General features: G+C 48.8%; 1 protein-coding gene across 3 annotated transcripts in view; it reads right to left on the reverse strand.

The window, feature by feature from the left end:
• The window catches only part of PC (pyruvate carboxylase), a 2,151,284-nt gene that overhangs the window by 136,142 nt on the left and 1,990,809 nt on the right, over nucleotides 1–24,333 (reverse strand). For all 3 annotated transcript variants that reach the window (XM_078660828.1, XM_078660829.1, XM_078660827.1), the window contains one exon: nucleotides 3,635–3,856. In XM_078660828.1, the coding sequence (XP_078516954.1) occupies nucleotides 3,635–3,856 (222 nt within the window). The remainder of the gene's footprint in view (nucleotides 1–3,634; nucleotides 3,857–24,333) is intronic.

The following is a 24,333-nucleotide window of genomic DNA, read 5'->3' on the forward strand; positions in this document are numbered from 1 at the left end:
ACATAGAAAACACCCACTCTAGCATGCATAGAATCTCCTTTTCAAAGTGTGCATCATTTACCCATATAGATTACCTCATATTGCCATGATCATGTAGTTACTGCTTCCTTCGACCAGTCCAGGATATTTTCCATAAATATGGGTCCAGCTATTACTTTGCATTTCTAACCCCAGAGCTGGCTAGCTGATCTTACTCAAACGATGGCCTAGTGACAGCCTATCAGATTACAGACTGTTCACCTGATTCTAGTGCTTATCGAAAGTACATGATATAGCACTATCCCACATGCAAATAATGTAATTTCTTTCTACCAATTGTCATCCTCAGATTGCATGCTATCTATCTAAAAAAAAAAGCGGTCTCTACATTCCTAAGACCCTGCATGACAACTGGCCTTGACTTGAAGCTCCCAATTTTCGGCTCCTCTTTTTCCTTTTGAATGACACATTACTTTCCATCCCCTGAGTACAGCGTACTCTAAGTCATTAATCTACTTTACTGTATTTTTTCGAGTTGCTCACACCTCATTTCAAAGATCACAAACTTTCCTTCTTTGAAATTCACACCGTTGCAATTAATAAAACAAAATCTTCTGCAGCATATCTATTAATACCACCAATCATCGGAATGAATTCAAGCATCTCCAAACACTAAAGATCACACCTCCTATTCATTTAATCTACCACACAGAAACTGGATTAAATGCATGGAATTGATTACTTAAGGGCCCAAGGCTAATCCAATAACCAACATTAGGCTGTAACCACTAGACCAACAACCCCGAACCTTACGTTCCAGAGCAGCATGCTGCCCAGTCAAAAGTGCATCAACGTATTGTCGGAGGTAATAAGCAGTGACACACTGCTTGTCATTTGATTTTCTTATATAGATTTTTCACTGTACTTTACAAAGAAGCACTGGCAAAGCCAACATAATTGCCCTTGCATTTTAAAGGAAAGACCTATTGATTTTACCAATGCGTGCCTAAAAACGCAGTCACGGTTTCTTTGTTTAAATATTTTATGCTAAAACTTCCTTCCAACAAGCTTTAATGGTGTGCTATAATATTTTATAATTTCACAAATTAACATATCATTTTAATTTGTCAAGTTTGATTTCTTGCCTTTGATTGGCCTTTGGCAGAAAGTAGTCAGAGTTAGCTACAGGGCTTAGTCTGTGACCAGGCCTTCCGCACAATCCGCTATGCAGCCACTTGAAAAAACCTGTGCAATTTCGCTGTATGTTTTGGCTCACCGATCCCGATTTGGGCATATAAACCGCCAGGCTCAGTTTTGAGCCCTCCCCTTTCAGGGACAGTGCTGAAATCATACTCTTGCAATAGAATCTGATGTCGCACAACTAGAACACACTTTAAGGTTTCGCCAGCACAGCGCTTGCACTATGCTTGCTAAATCTCTTGTCAATAAAAATAACAAAAAAAAATTTAAAGGGGCCTACAGCCCACCCATTACTTACCATTTGCTGATTTGCTTGTCACTCCAATGTCTTTGCTTTCCATTGGTTATTGCATTAGATTTTCTCTAGGCTTCATATCTCCCTTTGGCTTCCCTTGTGCGTTTGTGTTTTTTCTGGAGCATGGACCAATGACCTCTTTCTTTAGAATACTTCATAAGCTGGTTTTGTTTCTATAGTTACTTTTTTCTTAGTAAGCAAGCTGTCCGTTGTCCCATAGTACCCCAACCTCCTCCCTCCTTCCCTCCTGTTGCTTGCCACTCTCCTCAATGTCCTGCGCTGTTTTTATTTTTTACATGTTGCACAGCAGTGTGGGCTGCTGTGCATCATGGCTTGGGGGGGGGGGGGGGGAGTGCTATGACATGTTTAGCTCTGACCCATCATATAGTTTTCTTTTTTTGTCTGTTTTAACCCCTAACCTCTCCGGCTGCCTATTATCCACCACCCCCTGCTAAAGTCCCGCTGTGCCACCCTCCTCCCTAATGCTGCTTGCTTCTTTTCTCTTGCCTGTATGCTGATTGGGACTTGAGTGCATGTGTGCTTTCTGTCAGGTGCTTTGATTGTTGTTAGAGGCAACGGCGATGCATACTCTAATGAAGTACAAGTAACCATCCCGTTCTGCCAATTCATTTACAGTGAAAACGCATTGCGTTTTTTTTTTTTTTAATGAGACATGTTAAAATGGCAGGAAACTGTGGCAGAGCCCCCGCCCCCAGCTAGTGTGTGCTTTAGAAATTTTCAGATAGAACCAAGAAGCTAAAACTCCCGATTTGCTTTAAAAAATGTGCAGGGTTAGACAGGGAAGTAAGGCAGCTTCTCCTTCTTGCAAGGCTGGGGTACGGATTTTGTGGAACGCCTCATGTTTCTTTGTCCCTTTTCTACTTCCACCATTTCATATTCCTCGCTGTTTGCGGCAACCCATCCTGTTTATGACTACAACTCCCAGCATAAAAGTTAAAAGCACTCCCTGCCTTTCTGGTTCTTGGGTAGTGTTCCGTTGCACGCTGTGACTTTGATCCTAGTCCTGGTAGAAATTGACTGCTTCGCATCAGACTTTTCGCCAGCTGCGGCAGGAGGATCAGAGATGGTAGACAGAGGCCTCATCATGGAGGAAGTTAAGGTGCAGATAGCCACGACCAATGTGCAGGAGCTAATGCAGATAAACCCAGTCGACCTCCTGCTGCATGATTTGACAGCTTGATTCCGGTCCAGGGAAGGCACGGCTTGGCAGTTCGGGCTGGACTGTTCCCATGAGGCACAGGGTCAGACTGATTTGCATATGGCCATGTCTGAACTGGGGTGGCAGAGTGGGCTAAAGAACGGTGATGGATTAAACCCAGATCTGTTGACTGGATGTGAGTGTTTGATTGGTTCAGATGCTCCGTCCATCACCACCCCCCTTTTGTACCGCATGATTTGACATCAGCATCCATGTCGATGTCGGCAAGCTTGTCATACCATGGCCCATTGTCACCTGACCTCCGGCAATCATCTCTGTGCACCATCTGACTCCCCTAGCCCCCACCGCCTCTAGCTGCACAGTCAGAGCTCTTGCCCTAATGGCCACATCAGTTTCCAGGGACCCCACCCCTGCAGCATGCAAGGATAATGTCGGAGGTGCTGCATGAGCATCTTGACTGCCTCGGTCACATTTTGCTCGAGTGTATATCCTACTGTTATTTTGTGACCCCTTTATGTCTAGACATTGACAAAAGCAATAGATCAAGCATAGGCGAAATCTGCTGACTTGGACAATGCTTGTTAAATAAATGTGTTTGAATTGGCATCTTTGACCACCATCACCTACTTTATATCGTCCTGAATTAGGGGATGCTCTGCTTTCCTCCTTGCGAGCTCTCTTTTTGAGACACAGTGATGAAACCCAGCGTACCTTAATGGCGACCACAATATATATTTTTCTCTTTCAGTCAGCTATTCACAATGCTTAGGTCCATGGGCTCCCTTGGGGATCACAGGTGAAAATGCTCCCTCCTGCTACAGGATTCTTTCATTTTGAAAAAAATGTTTAAGTGCATGCAGCCTCCACAGATCTGGGTAGGACAATTAAATAGTCAAAATATGAAAGTCATTATTCTTCAAAGCCCTTTTGACCATTCTTCATTATATCAAGCGGACCCAGAAAGTGAGTGTGGTGCTTACCTCCCCAATTCTCTATACTGAAGAGATTACTGAAATTGTGCGACACGAAGGGGGCAATCTTCTTGAGGTCATGACTGCGCACACGCGTAGCCAGCAGAGACTGATGTGCATCTCGGAATGTGGTGTCCATCAACAGCAGGCCCTTGTGACTTCGAATTGCCTTGGCAAAGCCTTCAGGGCCATCTCGTAGAAGGATGTCTCGGTAGCCATTAGGAGGATCACCTACAAATGGGACAACAAAAACAGCAATCAACCACAAGTTCATGTAAAAGCACAAATATTTTTTCTGCAGTGGTACGCATCCTAAAATTAAATTAGGAAGCAGTATGCTTGTCCCGCTGAACTACTTCCGCAGTGAATATATAGACTTCCATCACCACTAACACTTTGGAGGGCTGACAGGGAAATCTAATCTGGTAAAATAAGCAAATCCCCAGAAAATACTTAAAATAAATAAATAAATAAATAAAAAAGCTTAACATAACGTTCAGGTTTCAATGAAAAGGTACAAACTGCAATCATGATGGGTCTAATTGCCATCCAGGGCTGCTGCTCCCCAGTAGTTCTACTTCTCCCTGGTCACTCCAACCAGCGTGGTGTGGCATTATACCATCATTGTCTAATAAGCAGCAGAAATGCCTGCTTACGTATAGATTACCAATCATATAAAACGTCTGTGAGTTGGCTAACTAGGTTAAAAAATTCAGCTCATGGAACATTAATCTTCACGTTGATTTGTTTTAGGTCTCCGGCAAGGCAGCGCATGGACTGTCTTTTCGAGAGATGCTGTATACACTATAGTGAAGGAAGCTCCACCCACTTTCTGCCCATCTTTTTGATTGGCTTTATTCATAAATTCTGTTTTCAGATTAGTGTTTGGCTTGTTAGTCCCGTCTCCTGACGCCTATGTCGTCATTTTGCTCCTTCCGAGGCTATCAGCCCCTTTACTCGAACAGTATTTGCTTCCCTCTGTGTCCCCCTGCCCCCTCCTGCAGTCTTTTTGCCCCCCCCTCACCCCCCCACTCCTGTTCGTGCTTTTTTAAATGTGGAAGCTGCCATTTGTAATGCAATATGTCTTGCGTAAATGCGAGTCGTATTGCAGTGCAAATGCTTGTTTTTTAGCCATAGTGCAGGATAAGTTATTTACCTGTAACTGTTGTCCATCTGTGGGGTTACCTACTCCAGATTGAAACGTTCGGAGGCCTGTGCCATCAGCTGCGAACACCAGTCAATCAAAAATGACCAATACATGCGGCATTGGAAGTCCTCACATGCAGTACAGTACCAAGATGACCAGTGAAATGGTCAACGGGCGATGCAAACCTCTTATAACTCATCGAAACTTTTAACAAGATGTAGATTGCTTAAGATCGTGAAAAGGCAATCCCATAAACAAATATCATGTTCCGTCCATAAAGTGAAGTTAATGGATAGAGGAGACCGGTTGCAACTGGTATAAAAACGAACCACGCGTCATCAACCCTAAGGAAGGGTCAAAGGAAGCGGTCCCAATGTTTCACTGCTTTCTTGTATAGAGAAAATGCTCAAAAGGAGGCGTGTTTTCTAGGACGCTAAGAAAAAAAACACATAGCCGAAAATACTCAAATATGTCTCGAGAAATGCCTAAGCTTTGAATTCATTTTAGAAGTCTATGTTAGCCCCTTAAATAAAATGTCATTCTAAAACAAATAGATGCTTCAGGGCAGAAGAGCATTGTGACATACCGCTGGAGATCTCAACATGCCACAACAGTTAAAGAAACTAGGACTCTAAGAACAAGAAATTTCAAATCAATCTGTAAGTTGCGGTTAAATCTTATTTGTTAAATAAAAACATAGCTGTATCTGCTTAAAATAGTCTTTTGAAACAGACCTGGTACGCGGAGCACTCAAAACGACTTTCATTTGATAGTAAGACTCAGATGTGATATTCTGAAACACATTCTAAATATAGGATCAGTTTTCCCTCGGATAGTTTGCTCAGTGGGAATCTCATCACCAGATGGCTTTTCATAAATCCACGCTAAGGCCCTGAATACATTATTGTAGAGGCTGCTGCCATATCCCAGAATGGGGTTTGACTTGAACTGTGAGGCCTTCCACTAGCTTGTAGTGGTTGAACAGAAGAGATTAAGCAGCAAGTGCCAAGAGTTGAGAACTTAAGAATGGAATTTAGAGACCTTCAGGGCAGGATGTGCTACGTAGTCCATCGCAGATCTTGAAAAAGTTCAGACTAGTGCCAGATAATCAGTAAAATATTACCAAGCCATGGGAACCAATTCTTGGCAAATGCGTAACAGAAGAATATTCATGAGATAAGCCGATACCGAACCTCCTTCAGTTTTTGGAAGAAGCTATTTGTCAAATATTGGGATAGGCAGCAACCAATGTGGCTGAAGCACTTAACCTCCCGGGAATTACGTTCAAGTCAATTTTACTGTGCCATCATCCAGGGACCAAGCCCTCTCCCAGGGCAAAGAAGCGACGGTAGAAGGAGTAGACCCAGCAGTCCGAACGTGCTTCAACAGTAAACTACAACAGGGAAGTGAGCTGATATGGGGCAGTGACTGACTGACAAGCCTGGTCTCTGGCACCGAGGAAAGTACTTTCAGCTACTACCCTAGTGAAGTCTCCACCACAGACCCTCAATGTCTCTCTAAGCTGGATGAAGGCATGGACCAAGATCCACCTGATGAGCCAAAACCATGTTCGAGACAACAGGATTCCCTGGGACCTTGATCTGGTGACTGCCCCAGACCCTAAACTTCAGATTTCTTAGCTTTCAGTTCTTTAAGCAAATTTAGGGTGGCGTAATGACGTATGAACACAAACAATTTAACCGCATGCGCGCTAGCGGTTTTCCCGCTGCGTGCTGCGATTTTTAAAAACCCGCGTTACATGACGAACTCAGCTCGTCATCCGCGTAGCGCAGGTTACGCTCATGACGAGCTGAGCTCGTCATGAGCGTATAAGGGGTTAATAGACAAGTTTTGTTTCTGGCCTATACAGTACTGCCCAGGACCTACACACATGACAGTCGGGAGCTCAGATTTCAAGATGGCCCACTGCAGATCTGGTCATTCTGGGGAACAGATAGTTACGACTATCCACAGGAACCCTGTTTCAGAGTATGCTCCCTCCTGAAAAGAAATGTAAAATGAGCTGTATGTTTACTGCTGCGTGTCTGCCAGAACTTAAGTGTAGCGTACACCCTAGGCGCTGGGTGTGGTTCATCACTGTGTTCACCATCACTGATTTGGGGGATTTCTGATATGTGTAGGTTTCCAAGGAACGGTGCTGGTTCTTCCCATGCCATTCACTCTTTGGTCCACCCCCTCTTTACCGCTGGGTTCATATTAGGATCTCTTATGCTTTCGGCTATGGGATGCCCTATGAACCTTTTAATGCGGCTCTGGGGGTCCTTCCCTGCTGAGCCGCACCATGTATGCTTCCTCACCGGGGCAGAACTCGTCCGTTTTGGTAGACCCGTCGCCTTTTGTCGAATATTGGGACGATAAAGAGATGCAGGGAAGGCCTACACCCGAGCTGGGGGGAGGGCCCTCTGATTCAAGGCTGTACACGACAACGTTCACCCGGATGGACCAACAGGACCACCACAGTAAGCTCCCCTCTCAGCGCCTAGGAGCACCGTCCGGTTCCCATCAGGACTCCCACCCCACAAATGAACCCCCCCTCCGAGCCGTAATCCGCCCTGCTCACGGGCCCGCAGAGGTTAGCTGTTACGGGTTACCGCGGGTCTTAAAGTGGATTTAACCGCCTGCTCTGGGGAAACTTAATGAGATTTCAAACATCCTTATTTCATTCTCTTAATGCTCGGCTCAGGCTGAGGATTAGCTGCTGACAAAGAAAATAATGCAGCATCATAATGAGGCGGCCCTGAAATCCGATATAATTAAAATGAACTTGGTGTATCATTCAGGGGCCCCGCATAAGCATTAATCAGACAGCTAATATATTTATGGTTTTATTATCATTACGGCCTGGGCTTGTTAGGATCATAACATATTTCTCAGACATTAACACGAACACGGAGAACCCTTTTTTGTTTAATTGTCTTCTACGGAATTAGTTTCATTGGTCACGGAGGAGGGGGGGGAGGCGGGGCTTCCGTCATTTCCGCTCAAGGAAACATTCGTTTACGTCAAAAGCGCCAAGACGTTGTGAAATATGCGGCCTGCAGATAGGGGGTGATTTACAATGAGGGATTACTCGCCGGCTGTGGATTATGAGCCCGCAGACAGGAAAGGGCTCTTTATAGAGAGGGTTACAGGCAGCCGGAAGGGATTTTTTATGCAGAGAAGTCACAGGCTGTCATTAGTACACGCAGGCAAAAAGAAACGGAGTCTTTACCAAATAAGCAGTGGCAAAGGCAACAGGCCTCGCCTTACGGCCTGTTTACTTTGGCAATTCCTTTTGGCGACAGCCTAAAGTATAAAAAAAAAAAATGAGAAAAGGGGCATGATGGAGGTGTTAGGAGGCACGGAGAGCAACACCGAGAGGGGGAAGCAGCATATGGAGGGAGCGAACAAGAAAACACAAGCACTCCCGTGGAGCAGAGACGTTTTAAGGCATGGGCAAAGTGGGTTCTGGCCCAGAGCCTCGGCCTTTCAGGGGGGCACTGATACTACCAGCTCTGTTCTGCAGACAGCCTTGCCAGGATAACCTTGAATAATTCTTAATAATTCTTAATTCTTGTTGCTTTAAATACCACTTTCTTTACTTTATTTGTACTGTGGGTGATGTGTGAGAGAGTCTATTATAAACTTTTAGCAGAGAAATGTTGTGGTTATGTTTACTGCAACAGCGATAAAGTTTATTTTAGATCAAAATAGGTCCTCGCATATGAGAAATGGGAGGTTGTCACAGAGATCAATTGCAGTAATATTAGTGAGCACCTGCTGATTTACAATATTGAAAACACACATCACTATCCCTAAATATTAGACATGAACACATTTAGAATTTGGACCAGTGCATCAGTGACATGGCCAAAGAGGACATGAAAGAGCTGAAAATGGTGCATAAATTCAAAACTGTTTCAAACAGGTGCTCCCAAAATATGTTTGGCCCAGGGCCCTAAAAATCCTTAAAATGTCCCTGCCGTGCAGTGTTCAAAGAAAAAAAGTAGTTCTCTGATATAAGTCGTGCACGGACAAATTAATCCTGTCAAATGGACGGTATGCCGCAGGGGAACGGCAAACAAAAGAAAAGAAAACCATCAAGTAAAAAGTGATCAAATGAGATTGACAAGTAGGCCAACCCATGATGAACAATGGGCTGACCCAAAGCCCACACTCAGTAAAACCTGCCTTTAGGTGAAACCTAAAAATTAAACTGCAACATTATCTTATGTCAATAATCTGTCAAGCCACTTCACCCTTTTCACCCCAAAAAGGCACAGACATGTAACAGGGTTAAAAGAGGAAGGCAGCAGTACAGGAAAATTGCACAAAAAGAGGAAATTCTTAACTCTGCTAAGTCTTTTTAGTCAAACCCACATATAAAGAATTTGAATTATATGTTCAAGGCATGTTACAGGTAATATAAATTCCCACACTGGGTATATGGAGAACAAATGAAGGAAATGGTCAATAAAGAATGTTCCCGGCTCAAATGGCTATGCGCCCCTGCTCATTCCCGCTCAGGAAGCTGCGTAAATGATAATGAAAAGCTGGTTAGGGCCAATGAGGTGAAAAACAAGCATTTGCAATGCAATAGGTCTCACATTTATGAGAGTTTGAACTATTGACATTGTAAATGACAATGCCTTTTATTTATGTTATTTTTAAAACCGATAAATAAAAGGCATTGTCATTTACAATGCCAATAGCTTAAACTCTTGCAAATGCAAGACCTATTGCATTGCAAATGCATTTGGCGTCCATGCTACAAATGTTCTCTTAAAAAGTGTTAGAAGAGAGCATGTCCTGCCTGCAACAGTAGGCAGGACAAAGCTATTTGAGAAAATAGTGCTCGGAGACTGTAATTAAAGCCTACCAAGTAACAACACACGTAACGGGGTGTCACCATGGGAAGTTACAAAATGAGACAAGGCGGAATTAAGGAGGGACTACTAAGCCTATTGACCAATGAACAGCCACAGTTTACAGTGGACAATGACACAAACAATGAAAAATATGGCCGGAGCTGCCAGTCCCTACCTGAATACAGCATGCCTCGCAGAGCAGCTAAAAAGGGCTCGACCTAAAAAGGGCCAAAGAGGTGGAAAAAAAACCACCAACTTGTTGCACCGCAAATGCAAGTTGTTTTAATAGCATTCAACTTTGCCAAAATCAACTAGATAAAATGTTACACCTGGGTTTTTCCATCTACTCCGGCTAGACTTATATAGCCGTAAACTAAGATGAGGACCTACAAGCAGGGCTAGCCTGTGCTCTGCTGGCGCCCGGGCGCCGCTCCACCTGCCATTTTTTTAGGTCTCGCGCCTGCGATTGCAGGGCGAAGCCCTGCTGTCGCAAAGCGAGCCTATAGTGATCGATTCTGCTTTCAAGGACTAAAGAGGAGAGGACAAGAGACTGGCACGCGCACGCAGCCTGCCGGAATCGGATCAGGTCGCGCGCGTGAACACGCGCTCCGATTCCGGCAGGCTGTTCACACACACACAATGGATATGGACGCGCACACACAAACAGACAGGTACACACAGACACACGTACACAGACACAGACACACGCAGACACACAGACACACGCGCGCACACACACACGCAGACATATGCAGACACACGCGCACACACACAAACATGCACCCCTCCCCCCACCACTCACCGGGCTCTTTCTGGTACAGGCTCCGAAAATGCGGGGCTCTCCCTCGGGCATGGGAGCCCCGCGTCACCACTGCTACTCTGGCCGGGCACTCCGTGGGCTTCCAGCAGAAAACGGAAGTCCCGCCCCACGGCAGGTTTCGGCAGTGCACGCGCACGTCTATTCCTCCTTCCGCTCATTCCGCTCTCTCGCCCTGGGGTCGCATATCTGGTATGGGTTTTACCTTGTTTTACAATAGCGATCGTTTTTATTTTTATTTATGTAATGCGATTTTGTATAGCGCGAACTTTACCCGAAGGTGTTGCTCTCTTGTAATTAAATGCCTCTCTTGCCCGTTTCTGTGTTTCCAGCTATGGAGTTGCTGCCACGGAGCTCGCAGGAGTTCGCCTCGGCCCAATACTGGGAGCGATTTTTCCGTCCCCGGGGTACACCCGCCTTCGAGTGGTATGGAGGCTACACTGAGCTTTGCGGGGTGCTGCACAAGTACATCAAAACGAGGGACAAGGTGTGTTCCTAACCCCAGAGACTTTTGCTTGTATTCTGTCATCGTGTGCTGCCATTTCTGTTAAAAACCAGGATAATACTATGCAAGCGCTACTCACATTTCCTACCACGAAATGGTCCTGTTGACACATTTTTCTCCCTCAGGTGTTTTACGATCCCCCTCAAACCCAACAGTCCCTGTTTCTCGTTCAATACATCGTGCTATGCGCTGCCTCAAGGTTTCCTTCAGTGCGCTGTACAGTTAAAAATGAAAACCCAGAATTGTGAAGCAGGAATCAAGTCACATGTGCGGCCGGATCCCCCTGTCTGATGTTTCTTACTCTCTACCATCAGTTCTGTGGCCTAGTCAAAGGGTAGCCTGTCCTGAATAACTAATTTTTATTAGATCGAGCGTTACAGAAAATACAGCTGTCTGTCCGGTTTCAAAAGTCATATTGCAGCGGACTTACCAGGGATATACAGGTGCTTGGAGGCTGCTCAATGCTAAACATTATTTTGCTTCCCAGACTCTCGTTTGTTGGTACCTTATTCGTGTCACAGTTTGTCAATCTTGTGTCGGTCCCTCTCATGGAGCTTATCTTCTTAACCATCTCTTTTGATTGGCTGGCTTATATGCCTCAGCTTCTTGCTTTTCAATCACTACTTTATTCTTTTAGGTTTAGCAAGCCACAAGAGTGCATGTGTTTACAGCTGTCTCCCTTATGTACTTCTCACCTTCTGCACTGTCATTAAAATGAACAAGCATTTACAATGCAATAGGTTTCGCATTGACGTGAGTTTGAGCTATTGACATTGCTAAAAACAATGCCTTTTATTTTTTTTTTTTTTTTAAAACATAAATAAAAGGCAAAATGTCAATAGCTCAGACTTGTGTCAATGCGAGACCTATTGCATTACAAATGCTTGTTTATTTTTATATCCTTTAACTGCTGGGAATTCGAGTTTGACATACTACTTGCTTATTCCCAGAATGCATGTCAATCTCGGACACGAACGCACATTACCAACTACCGAAAAAATTACAGTAAACCTTCAAGTGATAAATAAAAAAGTAACATTAAAGTTACGCATCATAAGCGACTGAGTAGATATTTTTCTAAATAGTTTGTGGTAAAGTGTAAAGAAGTTTGCACATAAGCTATTTGTAAAGCGGGGTTTCCAGCCTTAAATTGGTAAATAAAATAAATATACATTTCAAAAAGATGCTTGTCGTCGAAAACCTTGCTCAAACAAAATATTACATAATACCTAAACTGCGTACCCCCCTGATATAAACATTGATGTTTCCTTTACATGTCCGCTGAGAACCAGCCCTAAGGACTTCCAAAAACAATCCCTCTTCTCCTCAAGTGAAACTTGGCTTAGGCAAAGGAAGGCAGAAATATATGTGACAGTAGCTGATGGGCCGACAACAGCAGTCTCATTCAACAAGCCCCCAGAGAACGCTGCAGATTAGGTTTTCAAAATGTCAACAGTGCTCTAAAGAAAAGGATTGGCAAGGCAACAGTTATCGGCTTAAGGACCTATTGAGCTTTTTGGAAAGCCGGTCAGGGGAGGGGCTGAAGAAACGAGGAGGGCAGCCCCATGGATGAGAAGAGGAACAGGGTGAGTGGTAAGAGTCGGGCAGCAGATGTGGCATTAGGGCCACAGATGCGACCAGGGCCGGACTGGGAACCAAAACCGGCCCTGTCAAAATGCTGGGCTGCAACCAGACAGTTGTGCTGTCTGGCAGGAGTCAACTAAAAACAAACATTTGCAATGCAGTAGGTCTTGCATTTACGAAGGTTTGAGCTATTGGCATTGTAAATGACCATGCCTTTAATTTATTTGTTTTAAAAACCTGCAAGCGGAGCGTAAAAACACACTTTGTACTTCTAGTCGTTGCTTACGAGAAGCAAGCCTGGCAGTAAAAGAGGCACCGTTACTCCCAGCCTTGCTTCTTGTAAGAAACGACTAAGTACAAAGTGCATGTTTACGCACCGCTTGAAGGTTTTTTAAACACATAAATGAAAGGCATTGTCATTTACAATGGCAGTAGTTCAAACTCTCGCAAATTTGAGACCTATTGAATTGCAAATGCTTGTTATTAACTACTAGTTCTCGGGACTGGCAGGACTGGCGCTCTGCTTTCATGCCATAACTCTAAAAGATTCCTCTTTAACCACCAATGTTGAATCCTTTATACCAGTTGAAACATGCGCTATTTTTCCTACCTTTTCTATTATCTCCAAATATTGAGCTTACTAATTCAAAATCAATTCATGTTTGGAAGTGGCTACAATTTTGAAGTGCAATAAAAACTGTTAAAGTAAAAATAAAATACCGGACTAATTCAATGTTGAATGTCGCTCTGATGAGTGGAACTGTAGTGAGAAAGTGAGATAGGCGGACCTTTGTTAAAGGGACAGTATCATTTGTACCACCAATAGCGGAGTTTGTACATCACTAATTTTCATCGCACAAAACAACGTCAAAACCAGTGTGATCGTAAATCTAGCGGTAGTTCCGCGAATGATTATGAATCCGTGGATTTGCTTTTAAAAAAACATGAATACTTTTATAGGTTATTGATGTGAACACCTTTATATGTGTTACCATCACCAGCTGAACAAAGCATTGTCATTTTGTAATCCAGAACCCATGCTACTGTAAACTAGTTATCAAAAAAGGAACTCAGGGCTTAGTGAGACCCTGGCAAATGATTCTCCCGTCTGCTGGTGGCGTTGGGGTGAATTGCAGGCGGGCACCATCTGCCATATTTAGAGATTCCCGGTCTACTTAGTGTGATCTTTGTGCTGCAAAGGAAATCATAGTGGCTCTGAAGGGTTTTCCGAGCTGGTGCTCAGGTTAAAGAGTACACAATGAACGTTTTGTGTTCAGAGTAAACAAGCATTTGCAATGCAATAGGGCTCGCATTAGTAAAGTTAGAGGTATTAGTATTGTAAATGACAAATTTTGTATTTATGTTTTTGTTTTGAAAATAGCGAAATTAATAACTTTGTCATTTACAATGCCAATAGTGTTAACTTTTGCAAACGTGACACCTATAGCATTTGTAATGCAATATGCGTTGTATTTACATGACTTAGATGTATTACATTTAAAAATAACAATGGGTTGTATTTTTTTCAATATTTAATACTTAAATAAAAGTTATTGTAATTTATAATGGCAATAGCTTAAACTTTTGCAAATAAGTTTTTGGAAGATTATGTTTAGTGTATTTTATTGTGATGAAAATACAAGAACAGAAGTGAAATATTAACTTTTTTTGTGACATTTGTAATAAAGTTTGGAACATTGAGAGAACATATTTGAACCAGTTGTTGTTTATTGGTTGCACAGATTGATGCTGTGGTGGCTCTGAATGATGTTGCGGCGGCGACGAGTGACGCTGTGGCGTTCAGTGATGCTCTGGTAGCGCATAGTGATGTTGTAGTGCCCCTGAGTGATGCTGTGGTGATGCGATGGATAGTGAGGGCAATAGACAGATAGAGGGAGGGCGAGAGATAGAGGCAGGGCAAGAGGGCAAGGGATGGAGTGTGGGCGAGGGATGGAGTGTGGGCGAGGGATGGAGTGTGGGGCGGGGGATGGAGTGTGGGGCGGGGGATGGAGTGTGGGGCGGGGGATGGAGTGTGGGGCGGGGGATGGAGTGTGGGGTGGGGGGGATGGAGTGTGGGGCGGGGGAGGGATGGAGTGTGGGGCGGGGAGGGATGGAGTGTGGGGCGGGGAGGGATGGAGTGTGGGGCGGGGGAGGGATGGAGTGTGGGGCGGGGGAGGGATGGAGTGTGGGGCGGGGGAGGGATGGAGTGTGGGGCGGGGGAGGGATGGAGTGTGGGGCGGGGGAGGGATGGAGTGTGGGGCGGGGGAGGGATGGAGTGTGGGGCGGGGGAGGGATGGAGTGTGGGGCGGGGGAGGGATGGAGTGTGGGGCGGGGGAGGGATGGAGTGTGGGGCGGGGGAGGGATGGAGTCGGGGAATGGATGGATGAGTGCGGGGATGGATGGATGGAGTGCGGGGATGGATGGATGGAGTGCGGGGATGGATGGATGGAGTGCGGGGATGGATGGATGGAGTGCGGGGATGGATGGATGGAGTGCGGGGATGGATGGATGGAGTGCGGGGATGGATGGATGGATGGAGTGGGGGATGGATGGATGGATGGAGTGGGGGATGGATGGATGGATGGATGGATGGAGTGGATGGATGGATGGATGGAGTGGGGGGATGGATGGATTGAGCGGTGATGTGGATTGAGCTGTGATGTGGTGTGGAGCGGTGATGTGGAGTGGAGCGGTGATGTGGAGTGGAGCGGTGATGTGGAGTGGAGCGGTGGTGTGGAGTGGAGCGGTGGTGTGGAGCTTGAGCGGTGGTGTGGAGCTTGAGCGGTGGTGTGGAGCTTGAGCGGTGGTGTGGAGCTTGAGCGGTGGTGTGGAAGTTGAGCGGTGGTGTGGAAGTTGAGCGGTGGTGTGGAAGTTGAGCGGTGGTGTGGAAGTTGAGCGGTGGTGTGGAGTTGAGCGGTGGTGTGGAGTTGAGCGGTGGTGTGGAGTTGAGCGGTGGTGTGGAGTTGAGCGGTGGTGTGGAGTTGAGCGGTGGTGTGGAGTTGAGCGGTGGTGTGGAGTTGAGCGGTGGTGTGGAGTTGAGCGGTGGTGTGGAGTTGAGCGGATGTGTGGAGTTGAGCGGATGTGTGGAGTTGAGCGGATGTGTGGAGTTGAGCGGTGGTGTGGAGTTGAGCGGTGGTGTGGAGTTGAGCGGATGTGTGGAGTTGAGCGGATGTGTGGAGTTGAGCGGATGTGTGGAGTTGAGCGGATGTGTGGAGTTGAGCGGATGTGTGGAGTTGAGCGGATGTGTGGAGTTGAGCGGATGTGTGGAGTTGAGCGGATGTGTGGAGTTGAGCGGATGTGTGGAGTTGAGCGGATGTGTGGAGTTGAGCGGATGTGTGGAGTTGAGCGGATGTGTGGAGTTGAGCGGATGTGTGGAGTTGAGCGGATGTGTGGAGTTGAGCGGATGTGTGGAGTTGAGCGGATGTGTGGAGTTGAGCGGATGTGTGGAGTTGAGCGGATGTGTGGAGTTGAGCGGATGTGTGGAGTTGAGCGGATGTGTGGAGTTGAGCGGATGTGTGGAGTTGAGCGGATGTGTGGAGTTGAGCGGATGTGTGGAGTTGAGCGGATGTGTGCATCTTGCAGCTGTGTGCGGCGTGCAGCAGTGTGCGGCGTGCAGCAGTGTGCGGCGTGCAGCAGTGTGCGGCGTGCAGCAGTGTGCGGCGTGCAGCAGTGTGAGTAATGCAGCAGTGTGAGTAATGCAGCAGTGTGCAGCATGAGAATAAGTGTTAATGGAGAGTGAGGGGCAGAGGTATTGGCACGGAGAGTGTGGCGGAAGCAAAGGTAAAGTGTGCGCATATGTGTAAGTGGCAGGAGAGAGTGCGTGGCAGAGTAAAAGGCAGAGCAGGGAATAACAATAGGATAGGTGGCAGGTTAGAGTACAGGGTATAGTAAGAGGCAGGGGAGGCTAAAATATAAGGATAGGTGGCAGAATAGAGTGCACGACAAAGGGAACAAAATACTGACTGTGTGTTATGGCAAGAAAAGTGAAAACAAAACGATGCCACTGGAAGCGTACGTAATGCATAGCAAATGGTTGTTTTATTTATGGTTGGGGAGTAACACAAACAATGGCAGAGTGAGAGCTGGGGTGAAGAATTAACACAGATAATGGGAGGGTGAGTGGAAAGAAGGAAAAAACGAAAAAAGTAGCAGGAATAAAGAAAGCAGCAGTAGCAATACTGACACAGATAGAAGGGGAAACGGGGGTCAGTGGACTTGACAAATACTGCGATTCTGTGGAACTTTTGGTGGTACAAATATGAACATATTCAGAAGATGCTCTGATGCTTTTTATGTCACAATCTTCTGCTGACAGCACAGCCAATCTTACATTTTAAATTGAAGGAAAGGGCCTAGAGGGATGTTCTTGGAGAGTGCGCAGAAATATTTTAAACAAGGTACCAGCTGATGTTTATAGCACACTGCTCCGTGACAACTTAGACAAGTTGATAGGAAAGTGTAAATAGTCACAGCATGTGGCTGAAAGTCAGTCCGGAATGGTTAGCTTTTAGCTGCTAATTCCTGTTGTCTAAGAGATGGTGAGATAGATAAGCATGAAAGGCCTGCTTTGGAGCCAGTGAAACAAATTGTTTCAGGGCATGTATATGTCCCGTATGCAAGTGCAACATCTAGTGATGGAGTGATATGCAGGGGGCCCTTGACGATTCAAATGTCCTTTGAACTAAGAGCTTTAACAATATTTGGTGAGAACATGCTTTCAGCAACGTGTCCCTTACGTTGACACCTCGAGATTATGAGTAATGGGCTCATGCATGAGCATGTGAAGACTATCTGTGACACACATGTAACATGCAGAGTCTGCCCACAGCAATGCAGTGCTGGGTAGTTACACATGTATTTACTTTATCGGTGTAAGGTGGGCATTACAAGGTTCTTTTCTCACGTAAGCAATGCACAACAGACCTCTCCTGTAAAAACAAACATCACGTTTTCTACCCACTGGTTACTTTCCCCTAAAAGAATCAATTCTTTGGATCAAAAAAAGGGAATGGTGTTATTGTTGGGGGTTGGAGGGCTTCAAAGGGGTGAGAATGCTTCGACTTTGTTTTGCCTGGTAACGGGCAAAAGGAAGTCTTGGTCCAAAAAAAGGATTGTCATGCTTTGACTTACATCAATTAAATAAACTTCTCTTTTGAAAAAAACGTGCTTTAATTGATGTACAGTTCCTGAAGAGGGTGAAGAGAGTCCGAACAGTTTAAGTGCAAGACACGAAGCACGTTTTTTTCAAAAGAGAAGTTTATTTAATTGATGTAAGTAAAAGCATGACAATCTTAGAAGTAAACATTAATACAGCAGTTGAAGAAAAAAAATTAGTACAGTAAAAATAAACAAGCGCAAAGCAGAGAGCGGGTGACGAGCAGAGAGCGGGTGACGAGACGCATGGCGAGCAGCAGCCTTTGATGTGCCGGCCGGCCATGGAGTGAATAATTAGGGGAGGAGAAATGCCGGTCTGAGGCCGAGAGCAAAGCAACAGATGGCTTTGATGTGGAAGCTCGTGCACGCCTCGTGCACTTCTCAAAATCCGCTGGAGTGCCCCTTGGCAGAAAGTATGGTTTGACTGCATTAGGGCTCGTTTCCTATTCCTACGGAATAGGAAAGGACGAGCCCTAAAAAACAAAAACAAAGAGGGACTGTTTTAGCTGGAAAAAAGTGATGTCCCAAAACCACTAGGAGCTTTTCCCTATGCGTCTGGGGACAACAAACATTTTCCCTGTCCATTTCACCAACACTGAAGAATGTGGATGGAGAACTGTGCAGCAGTTGCAAGGGGTGTAGCACACCACTCCTGGCTGTGGAGGATCTGTGGGCTATTAACCACGCTCTCTACATGTTAGTTGTGCGTCGGGGCTCCTTGATGACCCATATTTCAGTAGGTAAAAGCGGGCGCTTGCTAAAATATTAAGCATTACATGCAAAACAGTGGTTCTGCCACTCTTAAAAATCTAAATAACCTTTTTTGCAATAGTGTCTCTCCAAATGGATGAGAACAGTCAACAAATGACTATATGCACTGTTTTGCATATAGTACTAATGCACAAGTTACTACTTGTGTAACGATATATCTGTAAGAGACATTAGTTAGTATTAAATTCCTTACCTTAGAATATCCCCAGGCGTCAGTCTGGATCCGGAAATTTTTGCGTAGCAGTACCCTTGCGCGTCGGTAGGCGTCGTCTGCGGCTCCGCGTCCGTCGTCGTCGGCGTCGTGGGCGCCGTGATGACGTCGTCGGAGTACTTAGACGCCGCCTCCGCGTGCTGACGTCAGTTCTTAGACACAGCTTTTCCGCGCCAGAAACGCAGAGCCATGTTAAAAACCAACACTGGTGCCATTGAAACTAGGGCCCTGAAAGGGGACAACCCTAACCCTAGATATTGGTTCGCAGAACGGGGAGGATGGGTGGGTCGGTAAGGAATCTAATACTAACTAATGTCTCTTACAGATATATCGTTACACAAGTAGTAACTTGTGCATCTGAAAGAGACACGTTAGTATTAGATTCCTTACCTTAGAATAGATACCCCAGCAATACCAACCCCGGTGGTGGGTCTGCGAACCAATAATCACACCAGAAAGTCCCGGAGGACGGAACGGCCAAAGAAGCCATCCCTCCGGACTTGGCTATCGAGGCAGTAGTGTCTCGCAAACGTGTGCAACGATGCCCACGTAGCTGCCTGACAGATGTCTTGTAAGGGCACTCCCCTGCCCAGGGCAGTGGTAGTCACCGTGGCTCGGGTAGAATGAGCCCGCAATCCAGCAGGAGGCTCCTTCCTAGCCAAGGAGTAGCATGCCTGGATACACAGGATGATCCACCGGGAGATGGTCCTCTTGTGCACCGCTTTCCCCCTTCTTCGCGCCCACGTAACCAACAAAGAGTTGGTCATCCACCCGGAACGGGCGTGTGCGATCCAAGTAGAATGAGAGCGCACGTTTTGGGTCCAGACGATGGAGCCGCTCTTCCTCTTTAGAGGGATGCGGTGGCGGGAAGAAGGTTGGCAAGGTGATAGACTGCCCGATGTGGAAGGCCGTGACAACCTTGGGCAGGAAAGAAGGTTTGGTACGCAGCACCACTTTGTCCGGATGGACAGAAAGGAAAGGTGGGGTACAAGAAAGGGCCTGGAGCTCACTTACTCTCCTTGCAGAGGTGATGGCAACCAGGAAAGCAGTCTTCAAGGTCAGACGGCGAAGAGGACAGTTGTGAAGTGGCTCAAAGGGAGCGCACATCAGAAAGGTAAGAACCAGGTTCAAGTCCCACTGAGGCATCACAAACGGAACAGGAGGAAACGTGTGTGTGAGGCCCTTAAGAAATCTATTAACAATAGAGGACTTTAACAAAGAAGGTTGATCAGGCAGCCTGAGAAAGGCTGAAAGGGCAGAAAGGTAGCCCTTGATAGTGCCCAGAGCAGAGCCCTGCTGGGCAAGAGAAAGAAGGAAGAGAAGGACTTCAGAAAGAGGGGCATTGAGGGTATCCACAGCCTTTGCTGTGCACCATGCCACAAATCTGTTCCACCTGCAGGCGTATACCGACTTTGTGGAGGGACGCCTGGCTGCCAGAATGATGTTACAAACTTCAGGAGGCAAGTCAAATGGCCTCAACTGCCGCCGCTCAATCTCCAAGCATGGAGGTGGAGACTGGACAGGTTCGGGTGGAGGACCGTCCCCTGCTGCTGCGACAGAAGGTTCTCCTGAAGAGGCAGACGAACCGGGGGATCGACTGACAGACTGAGTAGCTCTGGATACCAGTACCTTCGCGCCCAGTCCGGAGCCACAAGGATGACTTGGGCCTGGTCGCGCTTGATCTTCTTCAGCACTCTGGGCAGAAGTGGTATAGGCGTACAACAGACCGCAACTCCACTCGCGACGAAAAGCGTCTCCGAGCGAGTGCCGCCTTGGAAATTCCAACGCGCAGAACTGATGACATTGCGCGTTCTCTTCGGTGGCGAATAGATCTAACCAAGGCTCTCCCCATCGCTGAAAGAGGCCTTGCGCCACGTCCGAGTTCAGACGCCATTCGTGATCCATCATGCACAGACGACTGAGCTCGTCCGCCCTGGCGTTCAGAGAACCTGCCAGGTGTTGAGCCACCAGGGTCACGCCCTGGCGTCCCAGCCATTGCCAAAGGCGAAGAGCCTCTTGACAAAGGATCCACGACCCCACCCCGCCTTGTTTGTTGCAGTACCACATGGCGGTGGTGTTGTCCGTGAATACCTGCACTACACTCCCCCGGACAGAGGGGAGGAATGCCTTCAATGCCAGACGAATCGCCCGGAGCTCCAACAGGTTGATGTGGAGCCGGGTCTCCGCCGGAGACCAGAGGCCGCTGATCTCCGCCTCTCCCAAGTGGCCTCCCCAGCTCTGGAGGGACGCGTCCGTCACAACTACGTGCTCCGGTCGGGGAAGGGAGAGGGATCTGCCGCTGACTCAATCGCGGTCCGTAAGCCACCACTGCAGCTGTCTCGCAGTGCCCTCCGAGATCAGGACGTGGTCGGATAGGTTGCCCTGATGCTGGGCCCACTGAAACTTCAGGTCCCACTGCAGAGCCCGCATCCGCCACCTGGCGTGATGCACCAGTAGGATGCAGGAGGCCATCAGCCCCAGAAGCCGCAGCGTCAACCTGACCGAAACCCGGGATAACGGCTGAAAGATGGGAATCAGAGCCTGAATATCCCGGACCCGCTGTTCGGGCGGATAAACCCGAAACCGCGCCGAGTCCAGAACCGCTCCGATGAAGAGGAGCTTCTGAGAGGGGCACAGGTGTGACTTTGGGCACATTGATGGAGAACCCCAGCTGGTGCAGGAGGTCCGCCGTCGTCTGGAGGTGGCTGACGACTGTCTGGGGCGAGCCCGCCTTCAACAGCCAGTCGTCGAGGTAGGGGAAGACTGAAACCCCTAACCTGCGCAGATGAGCTGCGACCACCGCCATCACCTTTGTGAACACCCTAGGGGCGCTGGTAAGGCCGAAGGGGAGCACGGTAAATTGAAAGTGCTCGTGGCCCACCATGAACCGCAGGTAGCGCCGATGGGCAGGCAGGACGGGGATATGAAAGTAAGAGTCCTGCAAGTCCAACGCTACCATCCAGTCTCCTGGGTCCAGGGCAGCCAGAACCTGAGCCAGTGTCAGCATTTTGAACTTCTCCTTCCGGAGGAAGCTGTTGACGCTCCGTAGGTCCAAGATAGGGCGTAGGTCCCCTTTGCCCTTCTTGGGTACCAGAAAGTAGTGGGAGTAGCAACCACACCCTACTTCTGGCCCAGGAACGCGCTCGATGGCCCCTTTGGCCAAGAGGGCCGTAACTTCCTCCTGCAGAAGTCGCAAATGATCCCCGATACACGGTGGTTCTGCGGTGGCATGGCTGGAGGAGTCGCCTCGAAGGGGAGGGAGTAGCCCCTTCGCACGATTTGCAGCACCCACCTGTCCTATGTGACAGTGCGCCAGTGGAGGTGGTGATGGCGAACCCTGCCCCCCACTGGCGTCACATGGGCCTGAAAGCACGGACTAGGAGGGTTTTGAGGCGGATGCTGCGGGGGAAGGTGTGGACTGACCTCGCCGCTGCCCCCGACCGCCCGGACAGCGGTTCCCACGGCCGCCACCGCGTTGGGTATTGCCCTGCGGTGCGTGGCTGGCGGCGCGTGTGGGCGCACCCCTTCCGTGGCCACGAAAGGAGTGAAAGGCAGCCGAATGCTGGCGCTGGCCCGAGAGGCCCAAGGACTTGGCCGTAGCCCTGGAGTCCTTAAAGCGCTCAAGCGCATGGTCTGCCTTGTCGCCAAAGAGGCGACGGCCATCGAACGGCATGTCCATGAGCGTGCTCTGAACATCTGCCGAGAAGTTGGCGGACCTCAGCCAGGCGTGGCGTCTGACCGCCACCGTCGTTGCCATTGCTCTACCCAGCGAGTCAGTGGTATCCAGCCCACACCGGATGGAATACTTGGCTGCATCCCGGCCCTCCACAAGGGCTTGGCCGAGTTTGGCCCGTACCTCCAACAGACACTCTGGCAGCACTTCTGCGACCTTATCCCACACAGAGTGGGTGTAACGTCCCAAGAGGCAGGCGGTGTTGGAAGACCGCAGTCCTAGACTAAGGGATGAGAAGATCTTCTTCCCATACTGGTCATACCTCTTGGATTCCCGGTCCGGCGGGGCCGACGGGAATGCGGTCTGGGAATTGGAGGCCTGGATGACCAGGCTCTCGGGGGTAGGGTGGGAGGACAGGAAACATGGGTCGCCCGGGGCTGGGCGGTGGCGTCTGGCCACGTTCCTATCTACGATTGAACCCGTAGCGGGCTTGGACCAAGTGCCCAGAAGAACGTCGGTCAAGGCCTCATTAAAGGGCAGCAGAGGCTCGGCCGAGCTTGACTGCGGTTTAAGGACCTCAGTGAGGAGGTTAGTCCTCACGGCCGCGATGGGGAGCTCAAGGCCCAAGGCCTTGGCAGCCCTCATCAGCACCACACTATATGTTGCCCCCTCCTCCGAAGCCACGGTAGGAAGGGAGACAAACCCAGTGTCTGGAGAGGTGTCCAGGCCACTGGCCTCCCCAAGGTCTCCTGTCCAGTCCTCCTGAGACTGACACTCCCTGGTCAGAGGGTCCTCAGACCCCTCCCAGTCCTCTTCATCACCCATCTCCTGAAATTCAGGGTGTTCAACCAATGGGGCCTGTTCATAAAAGTGAAATTCACCAAACGACGTCTGGAGCGGCGCCCAACAGGGCCGTTCCGACGGCTGAACAGGAACGAAGGTAGGACCGGGACCGGCGCCGCCCGAGGACGGCGCCGGAGGCGACACCTGAGGGTCCGACGCCGGGGAGGTCATCAGATCCACCGGCGATGATCCCGATCCCGAAGGAGGACCAGCGGCGTCCTGCGGCACCGGGCCAGAATGCGCCGACGGCGTCGGAACAACTGGACCCCTTGGCGCCGGGCCCTCGGCGCCGGCGGCGTCGGAATAGCGGGGACCTGCGGCGCCGGGCCCCAAGGCGTCGGCGGCGAAGCACCAGACGGCGTCGGGGCCGGAGCCGCCGACCCGCTAGGGGCCCCAGACGGGTCCGCTGGGCCCGGAGGCGCCGCGGAGCCCGTCGGAGGAGAGAATTTCCTCATGGCCATGAGGAAGCGCTCGATCTCCTCCGGCGTCGCGTTCAGCCCAGGGACCGGAGGGTGTGGAGCTGCACGCGGAGCCGCGTGGGTGGTGTCACCCGAACCCCCGGCCGCATCGCGCGAGCGTCGGGGGGAGTCCGAGGAGCGATGACGCCGCTTGGACTTCTTGTGCCTCTTACCTGACGACGACTTCGACCCAGAGGAGTGCGACCTACTCTCGGAGCTGTGGTGGCTCCGAGCCCGCGACCTGTCCCTCGACCTCCCATGGGATCGGGACGTCTCACGGCGCGGGACCGACTGCCGGAGCTCGAGGCGCCTACGGGACCGCTCCCGCCTGGCCTTCGAGGAGAGGGCCCGGCAGTCGGAGCAGGCCTTGTCGTCGTGGTCGACGCCCAAACAGGACAAACATACGCGTGAGGATCCGTGACCGCCATCAGACGGTCGCAATCGTCACAGTGCTTGAAGCCGGGCATCCCTACGGCACCGTTCGGAGTCGAGAGACTTCGAAAAGCAATCAAAAAAGATCAAAAAAGTTAGTCACAATGACTAGGGTTACTGCTTTTTCCAGATCTGCGCTTGCTGGCGCGGAAAAAAGAAGAACTGACGTCAGCACGCGGAGGCGGCGTCTAAGTACTCCGACGACGTCATCACGGCGCCCACGACGGACGCGGAGCCGCAGACGA

The sequence above is a fragment of the Lissotriton helveticus genome, chromosome 9 (assembly GCF_964261635.1).
Source record: "Lissotriton helveticus chromosome 9, aLisHel1.1, whole genome shotgun sequence".
In the NCBI taxonomy this organism is placed as follows: Eukaryota; Metazoa; Chordata; class Amphibia; order Caudata; family Salamandridae; genus Lissotriton; species Lissotriton helveticus.